Source organism: Alligator sinensis, unplaced genomic scaffold (genome assembly GCF_000455745.1).
Source record: "Alligator sinensis unplaced genomic scaffold, ASM45574v1 scaffold130_2, whole genome shotgun sequence".
In the NCBI taxonomy this organism is placed as follows: Eukaryota; Metazoa; Chordata; order Crocodylia; family Alligatoridae; genus Alligator; species Alligator sinensis.
The window spans coordinates 1,260,138-1,272,321 of record NW_005841913.1 but is presented as its reverse complement, the minus strand read 5'-3'; the positions used below and the strand labels follow the sequence as shown (position 1 = coordinate 1,272,321).

The window sequence follows — 12,184 nt, the reverse complement described above, 5'->3', positions numbered from 1 at the left end:
TACTACAAGACAGCTTGTTGCAATCTGTGTAATAACTACAGGGATTCAGAAATGGATTCAAGTAATGAAGAAAACTGAAAACCTGCAATTACCCATTGTATTAATGTTATATATACAATTGTATTGCCATTACATTACCATTGGATTAGATTATTACATATTCCTATTGCCTCAATTTGAACAAATGTCTGTGTTCAGGCTAGCCTGAGTTAAGTTTTCAGTATAGGCCTGCTATGAAATTTATAGTGATAGAATTTGGGGGTTTTAATGTTAGATTATTCTGTTGATATATACATGCTAATGTGTCAGCCATCTTGGAATCCAGTATGGCCACCACAATCGAAATGTTATGATTGATCTCTTTGGTGCGCACAATGTTTATTTCATCATTGGAATTAATTTTCTAACCCCAGTGGGGGCTGAAATATTGCTCAAAACGTGAATTCATGGCAGCCGTCTTGGATTCCAATAATGGAGCTACAAGTACTACTTGCCTGATTGGCAATTTGACTTTTCTGACATGGGCAGACCACTTCTACCTGAAAAACACTGTTGCTACTTGTGGCAATGAGTTGCCTACAAGAAAATCTAGAGACCTGATTGGTCAATTTATACCCTCCTATAATAATTGTTCTCACTTAGCATAATAGATTTGAGCACAAGCATCAAAACTGGTTACTTAGAAATCTACAGTTGTCTCTAATCAAGAGTGGAAGACAAAGCCATCATTGTGAACCTTTGAAAATATGATTAGGACTCAAACAGGTTTCAAGGGCTAATTTAAAGCTGTTTGTATTTCTGAATGGTCTTACAATAAATTATTTACAACATATTAAAGTAAGCAATAAAATCCAAAAATCCACGGAGACAAATACTTTGTCTGGTGCCCTCTAATATGCTACAAATATATAATCTGGCTATTGTAGAATGAATGCCAGTGGAAGATGGTTGCACACTTCCTTTATACCCCAGTAATTGTAAAGAAGAAAACAAAACTGAAATAGCGTCATTTATTTCGCCAGAATTTGAGGACAATTTACCTACTACAGCCATATGCTCTTGGTCCTGTTCAGTGATCTAAATGTTCTGGCCACATGTAATTTTAAAGAAAACATTTGTCCTACTGTTAAGTAAAAACTCAGTCTACTGGGGGCATGCTGCATTTATAAAGGGAGTAAAAATAGTGTGAGTCCCAGTATATGGTCCTTATTTTGTAATTACTGTACCATGGAAAATTTTGCTTGTCCTGGTATTTGAAAAGAAATCTACAATTCTGTCCCACTACACCATGTTTTAGAGGGGTACCCTCATACCTTTACAGCAAAAAAACAAATGTTATTCCAAGTGTTAACTGCTTCAAGAAAGCATTTCAGTGCTCTCTCGCCTTTAAAAAAAATCTTGTAGTTGAGGTGCAACTAAAATACCAAATCCTGTGTTTCAGCTTTGGTAACAAGGCTGAGCCAAACCAAAGGCTTATGCATAGACATTTGTGGATGTGTCCAGATGAGCAGGGGCATGTGCTTGAAGCAGCACAAATTTGTGCAGCTGTTTTGTTCCTTAATGCATACCCATGCATATGTGCTTTGTTGTCACGCTTTGGACAAACTGCCCTTGCCCAGCTCTTCCCAGCTCCCGGAGTGCTGAAGCAGCCAAGGCACAAATGGAGCAGTAGAGATGCTCTTGCCAGGAGCCAGAGCATCTCATTGGAGGATGAAGCCTCCATTTGTTCCAGTGCATGCTATTTTCACATGTGTCATGTCGCTTTTTTCCCAGCACTTTTTTTGTTGTTGTTGCTGCCCAGAAATCCTGGTAGCAAATTTTTCCCCTGCACTGTAAATTTGCAGCGTGGGACATGTTTTAACATTCCACACACGCAATTTGCTGCACCACAAATCGCAAATGCCTACATTTGGGGATGAGGCCTATCTCTATATTTTTGACCCATGCACTTATCTATAGGAATCCTGTAAAATAAAAACTACTGTTAGAGAGGAGAAGGTTTGGAAGCTGGCTAGTAGGTAAGATTTACCTTTTAGAAATGATGCAAATGATATTAGTGTTTCTTTTCAAACATTAGAAAAATAATATGTATCTTCTTTGTTTACTGTTCTGTTAGACCAAAGGGAATGCAATGCCATATATATAATGTGTGCTGGATTTAGTAACATTTAAGAGACACTGGAAGTCTGATTTGAAAAATTAAATCAAGTTCCCTTTGATATGGCCATTGTCATGTGAACTGAAAACTAACCGAAAGTGTAAATGGGTAAATATACAATGTGATTACTTTAGATTTTGGTTCAGTACTTGAGGTTGTGCTTGCTGTGTTTCTCCCACACATTCTCAGCATCCTCACTTTCCCTGCTAGAACAGACACTCTAGCTGTTTGAGATCCATAATTTTGTTATCCTAAGAATTCTGCAGATACACACAGGGGAATAAATGTTTCAAAGTAATAGATTACAAAACGAAAAAATATTCCGTCTCTGATAACTTAGCATAGAAATGTATCAGAGGAATGTAGGTTGCTCTTTAGTAAAAAGCACAAGCATTAATATAAGCTATGTTCAAATTAATAAAAAAAAATTAAACCTATTTACAATGGACTTTGGATGTGAATAAAAGAATAACTGAAACCAGCCAAAATGGAGTATGTTAGAGTAGAAGTTTTAATGAAATCATTTTTAATAACGATGGAGCCAAAGAAATTCAGAACATACATATCAAAGAATTAGAATTCTTCTAAATATTATTTTTTCCCATTTTACAGGAGTCTTAAGTGCTTTTAATATATAATGGATTCTTTCTTTTATCTTATCTTACCATTCAGTTGTGAAATTTATTTTGGTGGCATATAGTTACAGTTATGGAAACTGTTGGCTTAGTAAATTGCATAGCTGTCTCCTGTTTTTACCTCTAAAGTGCTAAACTTTTTGGGGGGTAGCCTACTAGCTGTGTCTCTCCTTGTATGATGAAGCCGTGACCCTCCAAACCATTTGGCCTGCCAGCCTGTGGGTTGTTTCTTAGTGCTGACTGGAAGGTTCCTTCCAAGAAGCTTCCTACTCGGTTCACTGCTGCTAAAGTTGTTAGAGGATAGGCTTTAAGATGCATGTTTTTCCACATCTTTTTTGGAGTGAGATTTACTGAAATGTTGACTGCCAGATGACTTTGATTAGCAGGTCAGGAGTAATTAGTAATAAAACTTCTGATGGAAGCCATGGTAATGACATTGCTGTAGATAAATTTGTGGTTTCCAAGTGTTTGGAAACTTGTTTTCAAAATGTGTTCAGTGTAATCTGATGATGATTCTTTTAAAGCACATAATATATTTGCAGTCAGAGGCAAAGAGAGAGACTTACCCCAGAGTATCTAATAATAGCACAGTGGTTAAGACACTCAAATCGAATGTGATAAACAGCAGAGACTTATACCCAGGATGCAGGTGCTTTAACTGATGATGTATCTTAATGAAGGATGCTTCTCTCTTCTCATTTCACTCTATGATTTTAATCAGACCAGGCCTGGAAAACTTTTCTGACAATTTTTCAGTCTTTTGATGAATCAGTGCTTCTCACGGAAAAATTTTAATTGAGAAGTTCCCAACCATCGCTACTTAAAATTTCATTTGAAAAAAAAAAAGATACAGGCTTTAAACATTGTATATTTTCAAATAACGGCAATACATATTTTTTTCTTATTTGGCATATTTTGTGGTAAAATAGTAGTAGAAAGCTATTCAGTTAAGTCTTTTGATTTAGAAATATAAATTAAAAAAAAATCTGTTTCATCCAAAATTTGTCACAAACTTCAGATACCTTGAACATTAAGTCCTCTTTATTATATAAGTATTTTAGTGCATATTTTCTTGTTTACTATGTGAATTCATAAAAATAAATCATCTATATTTCTAGCTTAGTTGATAGCTAAATCATAAACAGAGTTGGGAGTAAACTTGGCACTGTAGAAAATAAGAAATTCTTAATGTTGGTTATATGGTTTACATTAATTTGAAATGCTATTATTTTAATAGGAGAAAATTCCCAAATTATCAAAATTATTGAAATTAGTTCATGGACTTCGACCATAAATGTTTCAAACAGTCTGTTAAATGACTCCTTTTATCTCTAACTTCTACATTTTATAGCACAACTATTGGGATGACCTTATTTGGCCTGAAATCATGAAAAGCAATTATTTCATGAGATTAGTAAATGCTTGAGAAGTTTCATTTCTCACTAGACATGTGGTTTGCTTTATAAATGCCAGGGAAAAAAACCCATAATATTCTCTGAGATTAAATCAAGTTGTGGTTAAAAAAACAGTAATTTTATATGTAGTTGCTTATTCATGATTCTTCTGACTCCTAAAATTGATTAGCATAGAAAACATTGAAAAGAACTGGAAATGGAGCTTAGCAGAGGCATGTATCTGCTTAAATAATCATATAGATGATACAGATTTCATTTTATGGTTGCATGAATGATGCATTTGAATTTTCTTCCCAACCAGACTCAATTTTGAATGCAGTAATGTACTAATCCATGATCATCTATCTTGATCATTCTTACTTTACTGTAATAAGTGTATTGTTGTTCGTATGGTAGAGGATATAAAATTACAGAGGTTTGCTAGTACAGTTGGCATGTAATTAATTTAATTTGAGAATTCATTTCCTAAAGAAAGGAATTCAGAGTTATGTTCATGAAACAAAATGCAGGTTAACATTCTACAAGTTATCTATATTGTATCATAGAGAGTTATATAACTGAGAAATATAATCAGAAGTACAGAAAACTGTTTCTAATACTTAACCTAGAAATTCTGAGTGAGGGTCAGGTTCAGTATCACAGCTTTGTTTTAAAATAAGAATTTACAGATCTCCCATTGAAGTTGCTCACAACTAACATGACATTTCTTACACTTCATGAGAAATACTCATGTATAGAATCTGGATTAAAATTGTTAAAAATCAAGTTAATCTGAAACCATTTGACTTGGATTACAGGGAGAAACTAGTTTCTTCAGATGACCTTTTGGAGTGGTTGAGGCCTTTCTGTGGTGACGACACCTTGCCAGTGAAGCCTCGGATAAAGGTGCTGCAGATCATGGAACAAGCTTTTCATCTCAGTGATGAAGATAGCAAGCTGCTTGTGTTCTTCAGAACTCAAGCTGTTCTCAAAGCCTGTTGGCCTGAAACAAAGGTATCATTTTTATTTACTTTAAGGGATAGCATATACTGTTGTTCCTTTAAAAATCAAAAGATGATACTTGATCATCAGTTTGTAGTATGAACTGTATTAGTAGTTATACATGCAAATTAAGTGGATCTTTTCCTACCCTCTCACCAGTCTAGGGTTATAACAAATTGTGACCTTTTACACTCAAAGTTATCCGTAGTTGGATACTTGAGACAAATGTAAACCCTAATGCTTTCTCTTTCCCCCTTACCATCTTCTGATACTTACCTACTGTTTTTCTTTCCTTTCCATTGATAAACTACCTTCTCTCATGTTTTCACATTCCCTCTATAAACCTTTCGGGACTTCTGTAGTGCTTAGAGCTAGGGATAGGGCTGCGTAACCTCTAGATTCTTATCAGGTCTCTATGACCTTAGGTACAAAGGCTGCTTTTAGATGTTTAAAAAAATGCACTTTACCAAAAGAAGCAGTGTGTTACTTGAACCCAGCTCTGTAGGATCTGTAAAGATCAGGCACTTCAGTGGGGCTTTTTGGCACTTTTAGCTGAAGCTGATTCAATCAGCTGTTAGATAAAAGTGCCCAAAAAGCCCCACTAAAGCACCCAACATTTACAGACACTGGGCGAGCGGGGTTGACGTAATGTGCTGCCTATTCTGGGCATGTGCAGGGCTCGGCATAGGAATGCACCAAGTTTAAAGTAAAGTGCTGTTTTGGGGGAGGGGGTGACATCTGCAAGCACCCAAAATGTAATTAGTTTGTGCTTCATTTTTAACTGCCTCAGGAAACTTATCTGCTGAGAGCACCCCAGCAGGTGTTACACCTAATTTTCTTACTTGCTGTGGATGGAATTTTGCAATTCTCTCATACTTTAGACTATGCATTTGACATAACGCCTGGTTTAAGGTGACCAGTGCTATATAGTCACAGTCTTTCTAAAACAAATAGATGTATTTAGTAAATGTCACTAAGCATTTGAGGGAATGGGTTAAAACAACAAATAGCCTACACATTTGGACTTCTCTAATCATATGCTTTGCTAAAAGCTAAGTAAGATGGGCTTGAGATTCAGGGGTGGAGCTCTTTAATATACTCAGGAATTCCTGGAGTTCAGCTTGTTTCCAGTCTTCCTTCAACAGAACGTCACCCAGCATTCCACCCTTCTGAAAAGTACATTGTTCTCTAGCATCTGCTTTCTTTGGACTTCTTGGTGCTGCAGCACCCTGCCTTGGTACCAGGTATCTAATAAAAGATATCAGATTCACCCAAGGAACCTTGTCTGCCACTCAATCTCCAAGCACTCTCCAAACCCAACAGTATGTTGGTGAGGCCCTTTCTAGAGTCTGATGGCCGTTCACAACCACACCAGAGATCTCTGTTTCAAGAAAGGTTCAGAAGGACAGTCCCGATTAGCCTCACTGGCTTTTCTTTTTCACATTTGGAAAGTGTCTGTGGGTGTGGAAACATAGGGCACGCTTTGAGGGACTCTCGACCAGAGTACACTGTCAGCATGTCCTTTTACTGTGCTTAAATTCGGCTAAACTAAACAAACCTCTCTGCTGACCACATTGTATGACACTCATTCAAACTTTCTGGCTTGCATCCTTATGTTTTTGGCAGTGTCTTCTACCTGAAATTTTTTCACTTAGAAATCCTGCGTGTAAGGCATGCAGTGGAGTATAGGTCCTTATTCACCACCAAGTTGTGTGTGTGGTAAAATGGGGTCAATATAAAGCTTAATGCCAGTTTATAGATTTCATAGACATTAGGGCTAGAAGGGACCTCGTGAGATCATTGGGTGTAGCCCCCTACCCAAGGGGCAAGAAGTCAGCTGGGGTGAGATCGCCTCAGCAAGATAAACATCCAAATGTTTCTTAAAGATATCCAGAGTAGGTGCTTGCACCACTTCTGGGGGGAAATCTATTTCAGCCTCTGGAGACTCAGACAGTAAAGAAATTTCCCCTTCTGTCCAGTCTAAAATGGTCTTCCAGCAGTTTGTGACTTTTAAACCTTGTTTCCCTTGGGATGCCCTGGTAAGCAGATGTTCCCCCAGATCCTGATCCACACCCCTTATATACTTATAGGCTGCCACCAAACACTCCTGAGCCTTTGCTTCTTCAAGCTGAAGAGTCCCATGTCTCAGCCTCTCCTCATAAGGCCTGCTCTCTTGACCTCTAATCATGTGCATGGCTCTCCTCTGGACTCTCTCAATCTTCTCCACATCCTTTCAAAAGCGTGGAGCCCAGAATTGTATGTAGTACTTTAGAATTTATCCTGGTAGAAGGTCCCGTTTAAAACCCAAAGTAAAAAAATGAACCAGTGGTGGTGCGTTAACTGCATGGATACTCACATGAAGTGCAGAAGCTAAATATCTGTTTGTTTCTGGTATTTTTTAAATGTTTCTCATTATGAGGTGCTTGGTTAATTTTGTCAGCAGATACAGATATTGTTGCTCTGATGGGTTTTTTTAATGTCTGACATAGCAATGTGTTTAGTTTATGTTGTTTTGTTGCTTTCACAGTTGTCTTTAACTTACTAATTTTTTTTTAAGTAACACTTCTGAATTACTGTTCATCACGGGGGCACAGAAGGGAATTGGTGAGGTTTTATCCACCAAGGCGCCCCCGGGGGTTACAAGAAATAATGGCCACAAGCTAGCAGAGAGCAGATTTAGACTGGACATTAGGAAGAACTTCTTCACAGTTCGAGTGGTCAAGGTCTGGAATGGGCTCCCAAGGGAGGTGGTGCTCTCCCCTACCCTGGGGGTCTTCAAGAGGAGGTTGGATATGCATCTAGCTGGGGTCATCTGGATGCAGCCCTCTTTCCTGCCTATACAGGGGGTCGGACTCGATGATCTATTGAGGTCCCTTCCAACCCTAACATCTATGAAAATAAATATTTGCCCCTTTTCCCATGCCTCATCCGTGGGTAGCATATTTTAATTTGTGTGGCAGGGTCAGAGGAGTTGCTGAGCCGCAGGAGCCTGGTGGCAATGGCAGGAGCCCCGTGCCACAGGTTGCACTTGTGGCACCGCAGTGTGTTGAGCCGCAGGAGCATAGTGGCAATGGTAGGATCGCCACACTGGACCCTGCCAGTGGCCCTGAGGCACACTGAGCCATGGGAAGGGGGCGGCAACGGTGGGACCGTTGCACCGCATGACCTGCCAGTGGCACTACAGCACGCCAAGCTGCAGGAGCCTGGCGGTGGCGGCAAGTTTGCCACATTGCAGGACCTACCGACAGTGCTGCAGTGTCCTGAACCGCAGCCAGCAGGGGCCAGACCTCCAGAAGAAGAAAAAAAGCCGGCACTGGCATGGAGGCGCTTTATAAATACGTGCCGATGCCGATTCGCCAGCAGGGGCGGCGGGGCAGAGCCAAAAGCCCCACACTCCAGTCCAACAAGGGGACTGGAAGGAAGTCCCCAGCAGCTAAGGGAAGGCTGCAGTCAAGACAGAGATCCTAGAAGGGATGACTGGTGGTAGCCTGTGGACGAGGAGCTGCCCCCACGAACTGACTCGGAGTCAGTTCACTTACTTGGAAAGGTGACATGGAGGTCAGACACAGAGAGCAGAACAAAGACAGGGTGGACCTATAGGACAAGATGAAAGTGATAACTGGTACAAAATAAATAAATAAAATAAAACTGTGTCCATGCAACATTAGAATAACAACATCGGCCAACAATGGGTTGGTACTAGTCAAGGTGTAGTGGAGGCGGAGCCCCAGTGTCCTTGCACTATCAAGTAGACCTAGCAAGATACCACTGAGCAGGGATTAACAGCATTCCCCAAGATTAAAACTTCATCAAAGATGTGGCAGGCGAGAAGCATCGGTGGCCTTGGTAACTGGTGCTAGGGGTCAAACTGTCAGGCCGCAAGACCACGGTTAGCGTCGGGCAGCTAGAAAAACCTAAGTGGGGAGCTCAGGACAGGCACGGCAAATTACAATTTGTTTGGGCCTTATCTCCTTTTTTATATTGTAAGCTTCCGGTGGCAGTAACTATCTCTTTTATGTGGTAAAGGCCAGCACTTTTGCCTCTCAGCATCCATTTAAACAGTAATTGGTTAGTACTTTCATTGCACACTCATGCATTTATTTGTATATATATAGTATTCCCTCTGTCATATGAAAACCTGTTATAATTGTCTTGTAACAAACAAAACTACAGAACAAACTTTTATAATTGTCTTTTTTACATCAGATAAAAAAAAAATTATTATAGTCAAATCCCACTAATATTGAACCTCCTTACTTATTACTTACCACTAGAAAGTGTTCTGCTGCTACGGTGGCTTTCCTAGCATGTGAAAGTACGCTTTGCCGTTCCATACTAGTGATGGGTGTTTCTTCTTCAGCTAAAAATAATGAAGCATTTAGTTCAGCTCAGTCTTAACAATGCCCTTTCTGTTCAGTTTTTGCCTATTTACATAATTATTTGTTCATGCCAAGCTGCCCCTTTCCCCTGGAAAATCCCAACTTTCCATGGTGAATCGGTCATAATTACATTATTGTTCCTAGAGCAAATTAGAAAGATTCATGGCACATCACAGCAAAATCATTTTATTACTACCCGAATTGACCTTGATAACAATACAGAAGGCAGTCCTAAGATCTTGGAGATGCAAATGTAATCTTCAGGTGTGTCAACTAGGAAATGTTCGGCAGAAGATTATATAAGAGCAGACCAAAAAATAATAGAATTTCAGTTTCACAGAGAATTTTACAACATTCAAACTCTTCATCCCAACAAAGTGGGGGGGGGGGGGGGGGAGGAGAAGACCTTCACCATTTTTTTCAAAAAAACTTCTGCTGAAAGTTTGAAATTTTTTGTTTCAAAATGTTGGTGGATTTGGTGAAAGTGCACATATTTAGTCAGCACATAAGGGAACATGATACAGACACCACGGAAGCTTCAAACAATATGCAACACTCCGAACGAAATATAGGTCTTGAAATTAAATAGCATTCAATTTTATTTAGTTATTCCACAAAATTCTCACTGAACTCAATATTATTGTACAAATTTTTTGGTGTCAAGAAAATCACTTTGTCGGAAAGAAGATTTGCTAAATGCATCTAATTATGTTTCATCTATATTTAGCCTAGTTGTTAATACTACTGGAATACTATTTCCAGGACCCATGATACCACTTTATCAACATCTTATTTTAATTGTGGATAGTTTTAAAGAAGTTACATAAAAATAAAGTTAGGGAGTGATTTAGTCTTTAAGGCTCAGTATGGGAAACAGAAATGTGAAGAACACTTCATACTGACACACCAAGCTATAATAAAACAAATGGCTAGAAACTGATTCTTGACAAATTCAGATTGGAAGTATGTTTCAAATTATTCATAGATTCATAGAAGCTAGGGGTGGGAGGGACCTCACAAGATCATCAGGTCCAGCCCCTCTGCTCTAAGGCAGGAAAGACTGTTGAGGTCAGATGACCCCAGCGAGGTGTGCATCCAGTCGTCTTTTGAAGATGCCCAGGGAAGGTGACAGTACCACCTCTAGGGAGAGTCTGTTCAAGACTCTGGACACACAAACCATAAAGTTTTTTCTTACGTCTCATCTGAAGCGATCTTCTATTCATTTATGACTGTTATTACTAGTTTTCCCATGGGAGTGCCTTGGTGAGCAGATGTTCTCTTAGCCCCTGATGTTCGCCCCTTATACACTTAAAGGCCGCCACCAATTCCCCCCTGAATCTTCTCTTTTCCTGGCTGAACAGTCCCGTGTCCTTCAGCCTCTCCTTGTATGGTCTGTTATCCAGACCTCTAATCATTTGTGTGGCTCTCCTTTGGACTCTTTCCAGCTTCTCTACATCCCTCTTGCGGATATAGAGTGCGGTGCCCAGAACTGGACCCAGTACTCCAGCTGCGACCTCACCAGTGCTGAGTAGAGCGGGATGATGACATCCTTAGTCTTGCTTGGGATGCATTGGCTGATGTATGCCGAACTGTTGTTTGCTTTGTTGGCTATAGCATCGCATTAGTGGCTCATGTTCATTTTGTGGTTGATCATGACCCCAAGTCTCTTCCAGTTGTGGTACTGGCTAGTGTAGCACCACCAAACCTGTAAGTATGTTGTGGATTATTTCTCCCCAGGTGGAGCACTTTACATTTCTTGATGTTAAACTTTATCAGGTTTAGATCCGCCCACTTTACGAGCCTGTCCAGATCAGCCTGAATTCTCAGCCTGTCTTCCAGCATGACTGCACTCTTGATCTTAACAGTAAAAATAATGAACCGCTTGAATAAGTTGTGGAAAAGTCCCTGAAACATTTATTTCAATAGTGTTTACTTTTTAGAAAAGTTCAAGCAGGAGTTAACTCAAGGAAGTTTTATATTCTGTTACGTAGAAGGTCAGACTGTACGATCACAGTGCTAACTTGTACCATGTTTGTGATTCACCATAAACTCTGCATAACCTTTTCGCCATTGTCAAGCCAGTTATTTCCCACTCTGTCTGTGATGATACTACTCGGTGGGTGCATCTACACATGCGCTTTACTTTGGAATTGACTAATTAGCTCTGCAGTAAAGTGTCACTGTCTACACATATACCCATGGTAAGGTGCAATAAATTAACTCCACTGTAGGATAGTATTCTGAGACAAGTGATATCCTACAGCGAGGTAATTTATGCTGCCTCAGTACATGTGTAGACAGTGACCAGGGCTGGCTGGAGCACAAGGGTGCTACACTGCAGGGGCTGCCCGCCAGCTATCCCTGCACTGTAGCACCCTTGTACCCCAGCCAGCCATGATGCCATGACCCAGAGCCTGGGGACTGACCCCCTGAGCCTGCTGCCAGCCCGAGGCTGCTCTGCCCCAGCTCAAACTGCTGTGGTCCTAGACATGTGTATACACTGGTCCTGGGAGCAGTTGACTCTGGCACAAACTGCGCCAGAGTTTATTGCTCTGTGCTGCTTGCGTATGTAGATGTACCCAGTCTTGGTTAAGCCAAGGCTGTCCAACTTCTGGG

At 40.1% G+C, this 12,184-nt stretch overlaps 1 protein-coding gene across 1 annotated transcript in view; it reads left to right on the top strand.

Moving 5' to 3' along the window:
* The window catches only part of NBAS (neuroblastoma amplified sequence), a 383,345-nt gene that overhangs the window by 308,716 nt on the left and 62,445 nt on the right, over positions 1 to 12,184 (top strand). Inside the window, exon 48 of the mRNA XM_025198082.1 lies at positions 5,006 to 5,201. Within this exon, the coding sequence (XP_025053867.1) occupies positions 5,006 to 5,201 (196 nt within the window). The remainder of the gene's footprint in view (positions 1 to 5,005; positions 5,202 to 12,184) is intronic.